Here is an 18,436-nt window from a genome sequence, read left to right on the forward strand (position 1 = left end):
TTAAAGACATTGATCTGCTGAAATCAAGATTGTGCCAATTGCCTGAAACTGATCTTCCACAAATTCTTCACATATTTCCACGAAAAGTTGATGTAAACCAGCATAATCAACTGTGCCAGTCTATGTTGCCAAATGCCACAATTACAATTCCAGCAATACACTTTTTTTCTTCAGATGATCCGTGTTACGGGAAAGATGTACCAACTGATCAAATACCAACTGATGACACAGTGGCTGGCGGTTTATTGTGTTTACTAGAAATATCAATTAATACTCGATTAATGCTTACTCGCAATATCTGTACCAGAGATGGTTTAGTAAATGGCGCTATGGGCATTGTGGATTCTATTGATATTGTTGATGGCCATGTTCAAACAATCAATATTTTATTTGATGACTCAACCATTGCAAATAATCACCTTTTCATTGGCCACAACACTGTTCCCATTAAACCTATTGAACATACATTTAGCTACTTGGGTCATCAAATTGTGCGCAGTCAATTTCCTCTGATACCTTGCTGGGCCTGCACTATTCATAAGGTTCAAGGTTTGTCTCTTGACCAAGCAGCAGTTGATCTTGGTTCTTCAATTTTTGAGAAAGGAATGAGTTACGTAGCTCTTAGCAGATTAAAAACCTTACAGGGACTCACACTTATACGTTTTAATCCAGAAAAGGTTAATTGCTCCGATGATGTTTTGGATGAATATGGCAGACTACGAGAAAAAAACAATCAATTCCAGGATGACTGAATAACAATTGCACGCCCAAGCGAACTTTAGCGGCCATTGACTCCAGGGCCCCCGTTAAATTTGAACTCTGCACTCTGATATATTTTAATTTCATAATTGAACATTCACATTTCAAACATTGACAACATACCACTCTCATATATATTTACAATATTTTTTTTGAGTTTGAATATTTCAATTTCATTGTGCAAATTTTCGTTTTCAACTTTTTTGGCAGGCTGAAGCAGCAAAAACTTTTGACCTGGAAGGCACAGTGCTTAAAAAGACAGACGTTTACCAACGCAGAAACTTTTACATATTGATGGCTCCAAAAGATGGCTCCATACCAGTAATAATCAACGTGTACAATGCGTCGCTGAACAAAACCTTCGAAGACAAACGGACTCTGAAGTTAAGCGGCCTGGTGAAGAGAGACGACATCCTCCTTTACGTCCAGTCATCGAAATCCAGCTACAAGGCTCGCTACCAGCCTACCAAGGAGCAATTGGACAAAGCCTCATTGATTGTGCTGCCAGATTCCTCAACTCCTCTCGCAAAGACCTCTACAAAAAGGAAACTTTCAGAAGCTTTGGCGGACGAAAATGCCAGCTGCAGGTCAACAGTTGTGGCGAAGGTTGTAAAGGTTGGTTAAATGATTTCCGTTTTCATTCCGTTACTCATGTACAAAAACTTTTTTACAATTTTGATGAAAGCATATTTCAATTATTTGAGTCTGTGCGTAAAGGTGGTTTAATTCTTCAAATAGTATTCAGGTTGTCCGTTATTTTTCCAGGGACTGATTGTTTTCCAAGCAGCCGGTATAACAATCCTTTATTTACATTACTGGGCTGCTCATTTCTTAAACTTATCTTCTAATGTACCCTTTGCCATCTGACGACCTTTGTGACCTTTTCAAAAGGGTACGTTTAGAGTGCCCTAATGTGTCTTGCAAGTACATGTACCTGTTGTGTCCACTGGATTGCTTGAACTGTCAACTAAACTGCCCTTTATCTCATGAATTATGTGTTACACTGTTCTCCAGTTAATTTAAAAAACACAGGGAGCACCTGTTGGGCCACATTGAACGATTCAGGGGGCAAAGGGTTGATAAACAATAGATATAGTCTTCAAATGTTCATATTTTTTACCAGCACTAGGTGCTTGACACTTTCATTTCAGTGTTCATGGAATTTTTTTTAACCCCAAGCAGAAACTATAGTTTATTTGATCACACCTGTTACAAGGATTTTTCAATCTTTACATATATATGTCGGTTTTTGTCCTTTCCAGAAATGCAGTCAAATGCTCATCAGTTACCCAACTTTAGATAGCATTTCAAAAATTCATACATTGTTCACAATGTAAAATTTTTTCTAAACAGGTTACCCTTACAAAAAGTTCTGTAAGATGAGCTTGATTTCAAGAGTTTGGCTGTTGAAGACAAATCTGTCCATGCCACAATTTATTCTTCAAAAAGATGGCCAACAAAGGTTGGTTTTTTTTTAATTTGTATTTTGTTTTTCAGAAAGGTGCACAAATGCAGTTAATTACTTAATTTCAGGTAGCATTTGTATAACGAATAGATTTCTAATACGGATTATATTCTGTATTTTCATACATAGGTGTCGCCCAAAAAGACAGTCGCAAATGGCCTCTCAGTCAAAAGCCTTGGAATTCAGGATCAAACTGGCCATGCCAAAATGGTCCTATTCAAGGACATGGCAGAACGGGAATACAAAGAGGGAGACATCATCTGTTGCAGCAATGTGTACAGAAAACTATATCAAAACAGACCACAGCTCACAACAGTCGCAACATCCCAATTGGAAGTAAGTACTTTTACCTGTGTACCTTGTGTGTTACTCCTGGCAGTTTTTGTTTGTTTGCTAAAGCGTAACCAAGGAAGATTTTAAGCGTGTCGCTTAAAACTGTGAAAAATAACAACTTCAAGAATGACGAAGATTTAAACTCACAGAACAAAACCTGTTGTTGATCAGGTAAAAATGGCTTTTGTTCGGAAGCACCGGATGGAGTTTGGTAGATTTGTAATTGCATGGACTTATCTTCCCACAAAATTCTTGGGCCAAAACATTTTTGTTGTCTGTTTATAGTACTAGAAAACCGATCGACCCTGTTTTTTGGACGCTGATCCTAAAGCTTTTTTTCTCAATTTCTACTTTACTCAATGTTCAAAAGTCATATTTTTTTTGTATTTCTCAACGGAATATGGTCATGTTGCATATTTACCACCTGATGACCATTGTAAACTTTTTAAAAGTGTACTTTCTGAGTGCCCTAGTCTCGCTTGGAAGTACCTGTTGTGTCCACTTCATTGCTTGAACTGTTCACTAAAATGTCCTTTATCTAATGAAAGAAAAAGTACATTGATGCGGTACACTGTTCAACGGTAAATTTAGAAGCCCTTTTCACACACACACAAAATTGAGTTAGCTAGTTAGCTGTTGCTTTTTGGGTCCCGCGAACCACGAAGGCCAAATCAGGACGGATGTGCAGTAAACTTTGAGGGTATTTTACACTAAATCCTTGCTAATTTCGAGCCCTGATTGCTGTCGAAACGCATTGTGCTACTTACATGTAACATGAGAATGAAAATACACTGACAAGTTTTACGGTTTTAGTGACTTATTGATCATGATTGTTAAAGGTCTCAAAATTACCAAGGATTTAGTGTAAGTTACGCTCAAAGTTTACTGCACATCCGTTCTGATTTGGCCTTCGTGGTCCAAAAAGCAACAGCTAACTAGCTAACTCAATTTTGTGTGTGTGTGTGAAAAGGGCTTCTAAATTTAGTGTTAAACAGTGTACCGCATGAATGTTCTTTTTCTTTCATTGGATAAAGGACATTTTAGTGAACAGTTACAATTATTAAATAATTTTTTCTCTGTAACAGTTTGTGCAAAGTGATGACCTCGACCTGATGGACTCCCAGGCTGTTGAAGCTTTTGATGAAGATCCCGATTTCACGAAACCTGAGGATGTGCCTGACTACACAATCGATGAAATAATGTACACAGACGTGTACACGCCATGCAACAAATCAGGTAACCACAGTTCTCCGATTTATTCAGAAGCGTTGATGTGTGGTATATAACTATCTTGTGTTTAGTATCGGTAGGCCTTGCCCAGGTCACTTAGGTTGTTGTTTGTTTTTGTATTGATTATAAGCAGCCGGTGAATTCCATCCCTTGCACCGTGGGTTCATCACTCGGTTTGCAGCCCTGCGACCTCCTGCTCGTCCACGGTGCAAGGGAGGGAACTCACCGTCCGCCTATAATCAATACAAGAACAAGCAACAACCTAAGCGACCTGGGCGAGGCCTACCGATGCCAAACACAATATAGTTGTATATATATATACAGGGTTCCCACAGGTCATTAAAAACCTGGAAAGTCATGGAATTTGATTTTTAATTTTCCAGGCCTGGAAAGTCATGGAATTCCAATTCAAGTCATGGAAAGTCATGGAATTTAACAAAAATAAGAAAGAAAAAAAATTAACCTTTCAAATGACAGGACCAGCAAACATTACCGATAATCTGACTGCGTAGCAAATGCTTGACTTGCTTGTCGAAGAGACACTGCGTAGAAACTGGCTCAAATTCAGTGCAAAGCAAGCCAGTGTCAAAACTGGCAGTGACAAGACGTACAAAGTTTGCGTGTTCGGAAATGGCGACCTGTGGATCTAGTCATGGAAAATGTTATTGAGGCTCATCAAAAGTCATGCAAAAGTCATGGAATTTTGTTTCTAAAAACCAGTGGGGACCCTGTATATATATATATATATATATATATATACATAACACAGAAGCAGCCAGCACAGCACGGCGCTTCGAAAAACATGTTTAAATTTAATTTGTAACCAAATATCACAAAACATTTCTTCCTCAATTTCTATTCACAAAACATGACACCCAGAGGCCTGCTCAGTCAATCTAATCTTATTTCAAAAGTAACATGGTTTGTTACATACACTGCATCTGGACTGTATACAACTTTGCTTCCATCATTGGTCCACAGTATTAATGTATTACAATGCAAATGTACAATTTTCTCTAAAAGCAATATCAGTAATTTTGTTTCCCATCATGAAAATGCAGATCTGTCAGTTTCTTTTGCAAATTAACCTTTTGATTTTACCACGTTCAACACACAAACTACATTTCCTCCTTCACACACATACACACACCAACAGCTATTATCACAAACATAAAACATTAACTTTCTTTCAAAAAAATTATTGCTATAATATATTATAAGTCTTTTTAGATAGCTCTTTCACAGATGTTGTTTTATTTTATTTTTTACATTTCAATATTTGTTTTTTTTGTGTGTGTTTTTTTACAGCGTGCAGGAACTCAAAGTACAAGGACAATGCCTGTCCGAAGTGTGGGGACAAGGACTCCAAACGAAAAACATGCAGAGTGGTCATGAAAACCGCATCAGGCCTTGAAGTAACTGCATTTGAAGATGAGGTCAAAAATTTACTGAAGCAAGATGTGCTCAGCCTTGAGTCAAATGACTGTCTTTTAACGCAGGTGATTGACGCTTTACCGATTACATTTTCAGCTAAAATCGTAAATGGAACCCTGCGCAACTGCAAATCTAAATAACTTCACCAGGAATATATGCTAATTTTCAAGACTCAAGACTCAAAATGGTTACTGTCCTTATAAAAACAAGGCAAATGTTTGACCTCGTCTTCAAATGCAGTTACTTCAAGGCCTAATTTAGATTTGCAGGTGCGCAGACTGCCATTTACAAGCCACCAGCAACAGCGCCACCATGCCAAGATTTTTCAATAATTGTGCGTGCTCTTATTCACTTCTGTAATAATATCCGTCCTGTTATGCACTTTAGTGAAGTTGTGTGTGCTGATATGCACTTTTGTTGTCATTTTTTCAGGCTATCTGTGTTCATGTTTCAGTAACTCATCTACAATTTTGTAAAAGTAGTTTTTACAGTTTTGCTAACACTTGATGATAATCGTATGTACATATTGATGATAATGGGAAATACTTTTTACTTGTCTTAATATTCCTGGTTTTTTCTGTAAATTGAAACTATGTATGATACATAAGAATCACCATTACACTATTCATTCTTCTTGATAATTAATGTCCATCAGAAAAAGTACTAGTCCCATGTAGGGCTCTGTGTAGGAAGCATGTTTTTTTCATTCTTCCCATGTAGGCATCTCACCTCAAAAAAGCTTCAAGTTTACTGTATGTTGTTGATTTGTTCATGCCATCTGTGTTCAGGTTTCACTAACTCGATCTACAATTTTTTAAAAAAATTTACAATGCTGTTATGCACTTTTGTGAAATGGTCGGTGCTGTTATGCACTTTTGTGGAATGGTCCGTGCTGTTATGCACTTTTGTCAAATGGTCCCTGCTGTTATGCATTTTTGAAAAATTGTGTGTGCTGTTATTCACTTTTGTAAAATTATCCGTGCTGTTATGCACTTTTGTGAAGTTGTCAGTGCTGTTATGCTCTTTAGTGAAATTGTGTGTGCTGATATGCACTTTTGTTTAAATGGTCCATGCAGAATTTGAGCACTATGTAATTGTTTCTGCACCCTACTGCAGGTGCTTTATGTTGACTACACTGAAACCTGCGAATAGCACACTCCCTTGGGACCAAACAAAAAGCTGTGTTGTTTTGAGGCCTGCGCAACTGCAAATCTAAATAACTTCACCAGGAATATATGCTAATTTTCAAGACTCAAGACTCAAAATGGTTACTGTCCTTATAAAAACAAGGCAAATGTTTGACCTCGTCTTCAAATGCAGTTACTTTAAGGCCTAATTTAGATTTGCAGGTGCGCAGACTGCCATTTACAAGCCACCAGCAACAGCGCCACCATGCCAAGATTTTTCAAAAATTGTGCGTGCTCTTATTCACTTTTGTGATATTATCCATGCTGTTATGCACTTTTGTGAAGTTGTCAGTGCTGTTATGCACTTTAGTGACATTGTGTGTGCTGATATGCACTTTTGTTGTCATTTTTTCAGGCTATCTGTGTTCATGTTTCAGTAACTCATCTACAATTTTGTAAAAGTAGTTTTTACAGTTTTGCTAACACTTGATAATAATCGTATGTACATATTGCTGATAATGGGAAATACTTTTTACTTGTCTTAATATTCCTGGTCTTTTCTGTACATTGAAACTATGTATGATACATAAGAATCACCATTACAGTATTCATTCTTCTTGATAATGTCCATCAGAAAAAGTACTAGTCCCATGTAGGGCTCTGTGTAGGAAGCATGTTTTTTTCATTCTTCCAATGTAGGCATCTGACCTCAAATAAGCTTCAAGTTTACTGTATGTTGTTGATTTGTTCAGGCCATCTGTGTTCAGGTTTCAGTAACTCGATCTACAATTTTTTTTTAAATTTACAATCCTGTTGTGCACTTTTGTGAAATGGTCAGTGCTGTTATGCACTTTTGTGGAATGGTCCGTGCTGTTATGCACTTTTGTCAAATGGTCCCTGCTGTTATGCATTTTTGAAATATTGTGTGTGCTGTTATTCACTTTTGTAAAATTATCCGTGCTGTTATGCACTTTTGTGAAGTTGCCAGTGCTGTTATGCTCTTTTGTTTAAATGGTCCATGCAGAATTTGAGCACTATGTAATTGTTTCTGCACCCTACTGCAGGTGCTTTATGTTGACTACACTGAAACCTGCGAATAGCACACCCCCTTGGGACCGAACAAAAAGCTGTGTTGTTTTGAGGCCTGCGCAACTGCAAATCTAAATAACTTCACCAGGAATATATGCTAATTTTCAAGACTCAAGACTCAAAATGGTTACTGTCCTTATAAAAACAAGGCAAATGTTTGACCTCGTCTTCAAATGCAGTTACTTCAAAGCCTAATTTAGATTTGCAGGTGCGCACACTGCCATTTACAAGCCACCAGCAACAGCGCCACCATGCCAAGATTTTTGAAAAATTGTGCGTGCTCTTATTCACTTTTGTAATATTATCCATGCTGTTATGCACTTTTGTGAAGTTGTCAGTGCTGTTATGCACTTTAGTGAAATTGTGTGTGCTGATATGCACTTTTGTTGTCATTTTTTCAGGCTATCTGTGTTCATGTTTCAGTAACTCATCTACAATTTTGTAAAAGTAGTTTTTACAGTTTTGCTAACACTTGATAATAATCGTATGTACATATCGCTGATAATGGGAAATACTTTTTACTTGTCTTAATATTCCTGGTCTTTCAATTGAAACTATGTATGATACATAAGAATCACCATTACAGTATTCATTCTTCTTGATAATGTCCATCAGAAAAAGTACTAGTCCCATGTAGGGCTCTGTGTAGGAAGCATGTTTTTTTCATTCTTCCCATGTAGGCATCTGACCCCAAAAAAGCTTCAAGTTTACTGTATGTTGTTGATTTGTTCAGGCCATCTGTGTTCAGGTTTCAGTAACTCAATCTACAATTTTTTTTTTAATTTACAATGCTGTTGTGCACTTTTGTGAAATGGTCAGTGCTGTTATGCACTTTTGTGGAATGGTCCCTGCTGTTATGCATTTTTGAAAAATTGTGTGTGCTGTAATTCACTTTTGTAAAATTATCTGTGCTGTTATGCACTTTTGTGAAGTTGTCAGTGCTGTTATGCTCTTTAGTGAAATTGTGTGTGCTGATATGCTCTTTTGTTTAAATGGTCCATGCAGAATTTGGGCACTATGTAATTGTTTCTGCACCCTACTGCAGGTGCTTTATGTTGACTACACTGAAACCTGCGAATAGCACACTCCCTTGGAACCAAACAAAAAGCTGTGTTGTTTTGAGGGAGGGTGCTATTCAGAGGTACCTTTACACTAAAATAGACAAATCAGTCCACAATGACTAAGTGCTATCCGGATGTGTGCTATTTGCAGGTTTCACTATTAAAATTTTTACTGCACTTTGTTGTTTTTTTCAGGCTATCTGTGTTCATGTTTCAGTAACTTGATCTACAATTTTGTTAAAGTAGTTTTTACAGTTTTGCTAACACTTGATAATAATCGTATGTACATATTGATCATAATCAAAAATACTTTGTACTTTTCTTAATATTCATATCATACATAAGAATCACCATTACAGTAATATCTTTATAACATGTTTGCTAACAGCATGCTACTGGTGATTCTCTGCACTTTTCTAAAATGGTCAGTGCTGTTATTCACTTTTGTCAAATTGTCAGAGCTGTTGTCCACTTTTGTGAAGCAGTTGGCTAACATGCGTTGCCGCTGGCGCTAATCGCTAAAAAATATACATCCTGAAATCTCACTGGCTCAATGCATTTTTGTGTGTGTGAAAATCACAAACAAAGGGGAATAATTCTTTTGCGATTTGCACCAGCAACAATGCATGTTGGCCATCTGCCTGAAATGGTCAATGCACTTTTGTAACATTGTCACAGCTGTTATGCACTTTTGTGAAATGGTCAGTGCTGTTGTGCACTTATGCAAAACTCGGTGCTGTGCTGTTAACATTATTTTGTTCAAATGTTTAGTGCAACTTGCCACTATGTAATGCACTGTTGTGAAAAGTTTCCGTTAAATGTCAACCCTATGCATCATTATTGGACCACCATGCTGAAAAATGTTCTTTTTCGTGTAAATTATTGTCACAATAATGTTTTGTGCTACTATTGCACTGTTGTGAAATGTCTGTACACATTTTGTGGCACTTTGTAATTGTTAGTGCATCCTCCTGCGGATGTTTCGTGCTTAAAATGCACTTCCATTAAAATATTTTACGCTCATGTCAGTACTATATTTTCAATTGTTTCTCTGTCAATTTCAAATGTTTGTTTCCAATTACTTATCTCCCTCTTGCAATTCCAGGTTATTCATGTGCCAATTTCAGGTGTTTCATTCTAATTCGGTATTTACAGTGTTAAATTAAAATTATTGTTTTCAAACATTCCTATGACACCTGGTTCTGTTATTTTTTTATTTTATATTTTATTTTTCTGCAATAAATATTTGAAATGGATTTGAGACTTTTAGTATTCTTTTTCACCACATTGCCACATACAGATATTGCAATATCAACTCTTCCTTTCTACCTGTTTTAAACAAGCTCTATTTTTTAATTAAAAAGCTTTTTTCTTTTTCTTGTGGCTGTTTGATTAATTCATAGCAAGCATTGACTGAAATAAACAACTTCTATATCGAGCACAGCATGCACTTCATTAACTTTTCACCCTAACCTTTAACACTTCCCAAAATAAATCTTTGCTGAACATAGCATCGACGCTGTTCATTTTGAATGAACATTTTTCTTGTCCACATTGTGCATGTGCTGAAAGTGGTCCCCATGACGGTTTGGGATCCCCGTCAACAAGACCTCGCGTGTGACCCAGATAACGGCAAACACAGTTCTGACAAAATACGACCGCTAAAACAACACGTGCAGAACATGCTAGTATCATGATTTTATTTTTATTTCAAGTCCATAAAGGTTTAATTAACGCATCCTTTATTTGCGTTTCTTTTGCCTCCGAGTTTATTTCATTTATAACGGTATTTGAGAGTATTTGTATTCCTATGCTGTCAAGAACAACTGTCTCTGCAAATATTATTACGAATTATATTCATTATGTAACAAGGATTTGAATCTTTAACGAAATGAGGCAGAGCGTTGTTCGGAGATCAAGTAACCAAAGGGAAGTAAGCGCTCTATACGTGCACGACATGTGTGATGGAGTAAGCGAGAGTTTTACGGAACCTTTCTCCTGGCACCTGCGAGAATAACAAACATTGACATGAACAAGCGACTTTCATCCTCAAAAAATGATGTTAACTATTGTCTGCAAAAGGAATCAATCATCTTGGTGACGGTTGCACACACCGGAATAACAGAACCTTTAAGAATGATTGCGTAGCAAAAAAACAAGCTTTTTCTTTCGATGGCTTTTTACAATGAAACTGTGGTGGTTTTTTCATTACATTTTTAAATAATTTGTATTTAATTTGTTTGATCTCATCCCATGTTTGTGAGTCAGCTTCGTTACTTAACAGTCTTGCTATGTCGTCTCAAAAGTCCACCGTAACTAGCAACGATTTTGATAGAAAGACTAGTCGCGTAAGTGTTCTTGACATACAGCGATACAAACACTTTCAATTACTGTGATGAATGATATCTTCCTTCAACAGGGAAATTAGCCCGAACGATGTTCTATTTAAAGGCACAGTAAGCCTCCCGTAAACCATCACAGATACTTTCAGGCTTTTACACAGTACAAACACCCTTCCATTTGAACGCTCACCAAACGGGAACATCCTAGGTGCCGGCCTACGTAAAGAGCGAGCAATTTTCAAAGAATTAATTTTGCGGATTGTGTCAGAGACAATCGAACCGTGGTGCGTTTTGGTGCTAGACCTAACTTTTAAAATCTAAATAATAAATTGACAGCTTGTTACACAAACATTCTTAAATCATAAAAGAATTCTTTTTTCATCAAGACAAGGGATCAGTACAATTCGAAGTTTTGAAAGTTTGAAAAAAGAAAAGCCCGGAAGCAGGGTCACGCAAGGTCGTGGTTCTCGTAGCAGACGACGGTTTATACCTATCGCCAGTTCCTCTGAACAGTCAAAAGCCATCGCTAGAGTTCTTGTGAGCCACAGCCGTTTGTTTCGTGCATAGTCAGAGGTACATAATAACGTGCTATTGCAGATAAGCTCACAGCGAGTCGCATTCAAATGACTAACTGACGACTACATTTTGAAAAAGGGAAACTTGATCACACGGGTTCACGATGGCTCAGGGGTAAGATAAACCACGCAAAAATAAATTCTTTGAAAATTGCTCGCTCTTTACGGAGGGCACCTGGGATGTTCCCGTTTGGTGAGCGTTCAAATGGAAGGGTGTTTGTACTGTGTGTAAAAGCCTGACAGTATCTGTGATGGTTTACTGGAGGCTTACTGTGCCTTTAACGTGTGGATTCCCATTTCATATGGGATTCTTTCTTCAGAGTGCTGAACTACGAACCAACACATATCTGTAAGTCTGATATTACGAGTGGATTTATTGAGGTTGAACTTGGGGTGATCGTCGGAATTGGAAGTTGTGATTCTTGTGTTTGTCCCTGTGAGAATGACAGAGTTACGAATACCCATAGATAGTGTCAACCATTGTGAGAATGACATTTGCCTAGAACGGTTATCAGTGGCGGATCCAGGGGGTTTCCGGACCCCCCCCCCCCCCCTATCCTACAAAAAAAAGAAAAGAAAAAAAGAATAAATAAATAAATGTCAAAATGAAGAAAAACTGATCCATGGCTCAGATTGCACCAGATTGCTCCAGTTTCCGTGATTTTTATCAAAATGTTCCGGGGGTGGGGGGGGGGGGGGGGGGGCATGCCCCAGCACCACATAGGAGCCGGCCTTTGTCTTCTAAGTGATGGTTGTGGAAAGTAGTTGGGCAATTTGTTGGCTCGGGTTGGACCAGATCGTTCAATTGTCCTTGTTTTGATCCAAATTTGTCTTCTTAAATTTACTTTTTGGAAGGTGTATTAGGGGAATTTTTTTTTGCTCAGATTGCACCAGATTTCTCCATTTTCCCTGATTTATCAACATTTTCCGGGGGGGGGGGGCATACCCCCGGACCCCCCTGGTTATATTATTTCGAAAGCTTTTTGGTTAAAATAGTAGGCTTTATTCTCTACATTAGGTTGCAGTGAGAGAGTAGGCTATTACGCACAAATATGAATACAACCATTTATTACAAGTAGAATGACGGTAACTAAACTCTGGGGTGATCATGGGGATTTAATGTTGATACTCTTGTTGAAAGCAGGATTCCTCACACACACACACACGTGCTCTAAACCTCAATGTGGATTTGCTGAAATTGAACATAGGGATATTAGTCGGGATTACTTTTATTTGGTTGTTGTCACAATTTTGGACTGATTAGGTACGCACGCATGAGTTGTAAGTTCAATATTACATGTGGATTTGCAGTAATTGAACTTTAGGGTATTGATTAGAAGTGAAGGTAATTATTTCTGTTTTGGTGTTTTGTAGGAATGCAACTTTCAATCGCACGAACGTGTCGTAAGCCTTACAGTAAGCCTACTTGTTACGTAGTCATTAAATTTGTCGTCTTTAAACTTTGGATATGTTTCAAGAGTGTAACGATGATACGTTTTGCTTGTTTGTAATGTCGCACTGTATTGTATCTTATCTTAATAATATGTAACTACAAATAACTACAACTACTACATCGATTTAGTTTTCGGTCGGGCTTGTAATGTGGCACGTTTGATGCGATTACTGCATTTGGGGATGTAGGATTTTCAACGCACGAACGCACTTTAATTATAAGCCTCGCATTACAAGTTAAATCGCGCTAATTGAACATGGGGATGCTGGTGTGCTCACACATGTAATGTAGGTCTGATAGTACATGTTGAGTAATTGAATTTAAACCCTTGTGCTGGTCGGAAGTTTTAAGGGTGATCCGGCTCTTTGTTTACTGTACATGAGGTTTGGACAATCAGGTTCTCCTCTAAGGGCAAGTATCTGCCATTGACCAATGTGCTATACTACTCCTCATAAAAACAACATACTAGGCAGATGCGTTTGGTTGCAGATCTTTGTGATGAGGCCGTTAATTGAAAACCCGTGTATATGATTGAAAAGGTCAGCCATTCCCCTGGCAGACAGATTGATTTGACCTGAGTTAGTGTCTATACAGTGGGACCTGCAACACAGTGTCTATACAGTGGGACCTGCAACACAGACATCCCCCATAATCAAATTCACAAAAGCAAGGTTCCCGCGTTAAAATCATTAAAAATGTAGGGTTACGCTATACGATTGTCCTGTAAATCTGATATAACACGTGAATGTATAGTAATTGAAGTAGTGGGTCGTGTTCAGGCTTTCAAGGATAGTAAGAATGCTGTTTGAGGTTTGCGCTGTATGGGTGTACTGTGCCTTCCTTGAGTACAAAGTGTCTTCACGAAGAATCTACCTCAACTCTTCTATAAGAGCTAACATTCAATTTATAAAAGAAGAATCCTTTCACAAACTTGACTACACAACCGCTCGCTGACTGTTTCTCTGGTGATAAGGACGTGTCGAACGGTCATTCTTGACCAGCATGACGTCTTTGTAGTATGACGTCTTTGTGGTAAATTGGAAGACAAGTTGGGTTGGACTGTGCAGTTAGCAATTCCAAGAACAATCGATTGTGTATTTCATTGTCTTCTTTTTCTTCGTTATATGGTTTTTTTTCTGTCTTTACCTTTTTTGGTTGTTGCTCAAAATAAGTATCCCTAGGTAGTTGCATTAGCTCGCACAAGCAGACGTGATTCAACTAACCTCTGTCTGTGTCTATTCTATGTCTGTCTGTTTGTCTGTATGTCTGTCTCGTCTGTCTGTCTGTCTGTCTGTCTCTTTCTCTGTCGCTCTCTCTGTTCTTCTGCCTTTCTGTATCTCTGTCTCTCTGTTCGTCTGCCTTTCTGTATCTCTGTCTCTCTGTCTGTCTGTATCTCGCTCCCTCTCTCTCCCTCTCTCTCCCTCTATTGCTCCCCCTTGCTCTCTCTCGCTCGCTCTCTCTCTCTCTATTGCTCCCCCCTCGCTCTCTCTCGCTCGCTCTCTCTCTCTCCCTCTCTCTCCCTCTCTCTCTCTCCCTCTCTCTGTGTCTGTCTCTGTCTCTCTCTCTGTCTGTCTGTCTGTCTGTCTGTCTCTCTCTCTCTCTCTCTCTCTCTCTCTCTCTCTCTCTCTCTCTCTCTCTCTCTCTCTCTCTCTCTCTCCGTTTCCCTCTCTTACAAGTCTACCCCTCCTCCTCCTCCTCCTCCTCCTCTTCTAGTTCTTCTTGTCACTGCTGCTAATAGCTACAACTACAACATTCTGATGTTTCGCCACACGGACAATGACTTCAAAAGAGCAATAAGTAGGTTCAACAAAAGTACAGTCCTCGAGTGCACAAACGAAGCGAACAAGTAGGCTAAGCGTACTTTTCCTTGTAATTGTTCGATCAACGAAGCATTTATTTTGGTTAGCAAACAGTCAGCGCATTGTTTTGCTCATGTCTCGACCTCTCCCAATTCACTAATGACACCAGGAATAAGATATTGACACGACTATCACCGGCATATCGAACGTTGCGCCCTTTTCCGTAGGACTAATCTCCCCTTTTGTGTCACTCTCTAGTGGCTGAGTCAGACTCGGTCAGTCATACAATATGGCCGACTGATAGATAGATAGGAGTTGAAAGGATAACAGGGGAGGGAAAATAGTTGTTCGATGACACGTTGAGGGGTTTGAGACGTGACAGTAGGAGTTATTGATTAGACAGAGAACGAGGAGAAGCCCGCATTTTGAAAACTCGTGATAAGATTGCAGAGTGTATCTCATCCACTCGGCAGTGTTGCACTATCAGCTGACAGGGTTCTCTCCCCTTCCTTCGTCGTCAGGATAGCTTTGCCTGGGAATTGTTAAGCCGATATAGGCGGACATCTGCGTAGTTTCCTATGTGTAGAGATCAAGCCTTCACAAAAAGAAGAAGAAAAAAAGAATGACGTATTCACAAAAATGCAAGGTGGTAGGACATCATCTGGACATATAACTTAGTCTGTACGAGTTTTAAAACCAATGTAGGCGTATATTTGCGCAGTTTCAAATGTGATTATATCCCAAAGAAATAGTGAACAGGAACGTTTTAGTTACGCAGCAAGAACACAATAGGATGAATTTTATTTTTATTTTGAAACCCGGAATTTGCGGGGTTTCTGATAGGGTAAAAGGTAGAGTAATAACAAATCTGCTTGGTGGCAAGAACATTACTTTGGGATGAGAAAAGCCAACGAAGAAGTAGGGTAGACGGAAATGGCCGAGCTTTGGGGACTCCAGGTCCTGAAGGGATGGATGGATAGATAAAACGTTCTTGAATCAATAATAACACTGCAACACACAAAACCTGAAGAAGATATAGCACCACAAATCCCACTCCCCTCGCCCCACCACCCACCCCCAACCGACCACCCACCCACCCGCAACCGACCACCCACCCCCAACGCCTTCTGCGAAGTAAGGAAAAATGGCCGCCGTTGTGAATCATTGCAATTTCAATACTATATCAACGTCTTTCACAGTGATGGACACCCCACCATTGATGAGCACTAATGAACAATCACCAGTGCCGAATCATTCGTATTCTACGTCAAAGTCTTCCTCGCAAAATCAGTACAAGTCTGATCTACAGCTAAGTACGACAAACAATAAGTGTCATTTTTAACGATGAGCTACCGTTGAACAATATCAAAATGAAGCTTTAATACGTGTGTGAGAAAGACATTAAACACATACGTATTGATAGTTAAACAATGCAGCTGCAATCTCTGCTACTGCTATGTAGCACAAACGCTTACTAAAAATGTGTACAACTCAAACTACATCGTATAATAGCAAATAGTGTATATTGTTTTCAAATGTAAACAGGTGTTTTTTTCTCCCACTTCCGAATGTTAACAATTAAACGGAGTCACTTCTGAATTTGAAATCTTAGTCGTAAACCTAGTACGACAACCAGATGGTATTGTTTCCAAAGTTCCTCCAACAATATGTATCCTAATATTGTCAAATTAGAAAAGTCATTTCCAGTCATTGTTGATCGCAACTATAGTCAAGTTGCTTTTTAAGCAATGAAATGGAATCGCTGTTGTTGCTACCAGGTCAAAATAGCAAAACTACAAGTCAGTCTACAGCTAAGAACCACACACACACAATATGTATTATTTTCAATAATGAAAAGTCGTTTCAACTCTCTGTTGATCCTGTACGGGTATTCTCATTTGAACAATGACACTGGATGACGATTGCTTTCAGTTCATCGTCTTCTTCACATATCTTACAGAAAAATCAGTCTACAGCAAAGTCCAAATCATAATGGCTTGTCTTCGTGAACGATGATCTATGGGGTATGGGGGGGGGGGGGGTATCGGGGGGGGTGGGGGGCGGGGGGTGGGTAGGGGTATGTCCACGTCGCCAGCAGACACGCTCGTGGCTGACGAGGCAAATGCGGGATAGGCCCGGTCGCAGCGCCTGCATTTGAAGGTCTCGTCTGGGTTTCATGATGAGGCTTCGCGATTGTTCTTCCTACTACAACTAAGTTCCACACACAATATGCCTTGTTTATAAATATGGAAAATTGTTTCTGTCCACTGTTGAACATCCACGGGTATATCTCATTTCAAAAATGAATGATGGCTCACATGATGACTGACGTTTTCCTTACAACACTTGACGCAAATCAATCTACAGCTAACTACGACAAACAATTCGTATTATCTTTTAAACAGGATGGGTCGTTTCAGAACACCGTTGATCACCAGTACTACGGGTATTTAAACAATGAAGATGAGTTGCTGTTATTTCTAGGTCAACGTTTTCTCCACAAACCTGATTGCAAATCATACTACATGTCACTAAGTACAACAATCAATAGGTCCTATGACTTTATTATTTTTAACAAACAGTCAATGTTGATTTTCTAAGGGTATTCTAAATATGACAATGTTGCTGAATCACTTGTCCTTACAAACCAATTGACAGCTTAAGTACGACAAACAATGTATATCGTGTTTTAACAATAAGTAGTCTTTTCCGGTATAGCTATTGAACGCCACGAAATTAATTAATACAATAACAGTGAAGCTGACTCGCAGTTACTTCTAGGTCAAAAACTTCCGTTCTAAACGTACTGCAAATAAGCCTACAGCTTATTATGACGACGTTCGTGTTTCAATTTCAAAAGAAAAAGGAATTTCCGTTCAATATTGATTTCCTGTTGATATTCTCTTTTTGACAACATTTTTGGACCTTATCCAAACCCACATTATATATAACCCACTCCTATTGAACACTGAGTTTAACCTACATAAATATGACGAACCTTCGGGAAAAAAATACGCAGTAACAAAAACTTACACACGTGACAATGAATAGCACCCGTCACGTCACTGTTCTTCTTTACAAAGGAAACGAAATAATACCCAGAAAACAGAAGGAAGGAAGCTACGGCAGACTTCACACAAGACTTTACTGTTCGACATCGTCACGATTCTCAAGCAGCTGGTCTGTGCAGAAAAAACAAGTCGCGTAAGGCGAAAATACAATATTTAGTCAAGTAGCTGTCGAACTCACAGAATGAAACTGAACGCAACGCAACGCAGCAAGACCGTATACTCGTAGCATCGTCACTCCACCGCCCGTGGCAAAGGCAGTGCCCGTGGAATTGACAAGAAGAGCGGAGTATTCGTTGCGCTGAGAAGGATAGCACGCTTTTCTGTACCTCTCTTCGTTTTAACTTTCTGAGCGTGTTTTTAATCCAAACATATCCTATCTATATGTTTTTGGAATCAGGAACCAACAAGGAATAAGATGAAAGTGTTTTTAAATTGATTTCGAAAAAAAAAATTGATAATAGTTTTTATATATTTAATTTTCAGAGCTTGTTTTTCATCCGAATATAACATATTTATATGTTTTTGGAATCAGCAAATGATGGAGAATAAGATAAACGTAAATTTGGATCGTTTTATAAATTTTTATTTTTTTTTACAATTTTCAGATTTTTAATGACCAAAGTCATTAATTAATTTTTAAGCCACCAAGCTGAAATGCAATACCGAAGTCCGGGCTTCGTCGAAGATTACTTGACCAA

At 38.7% G+C, this 18,436-nt stretch overlaps 1 protein-coding gene across 1 annotated transcript; it reads left to right on the forward strand.

Moving 5' to 3' along the window:
- The first annotated feature begins 979 nt into the window (after positions 1-979).
- On the forward strand, positions 980-9,754 carry LOC138954142 (uncharacterized). The gene is made up of 4 exons (XM_070326043.1): positions 980-1,374; positions 2,354-2,560; positions 3,643-3,793; positions 5,096-9,754. Exons 1-4 carry the CDS (start codon positions 1,054-1,056, stop codon positions 5,359-5,361), a joined length of 945 nt encoding a protein of 314 aa, XP_070182144.1. The 5' UTR covers positions 980-1,053; the 3' UTR covers positions 5,362-9,754.
- Positions 9,755-18,436: the final 8,682 nt, after the last annotated feature.

This window comes from Littorina saxatilis, unplaced genomic scaffold (genome assembly GCF_037325665.1).
Source record: "Littorina saxatilis isolate snail1 unplaced genomic scaffold, US_GU_Lsax_2.0 SUPER_6_unloc_1, whole genome shotgun sequence".
Taxonomy (NCBI): Eukaryota; Metazoa; Mollusca; class Gastropoda; order Littorinimorpha; family Littorinidae; genus Littorina; species Littorina saxatilis.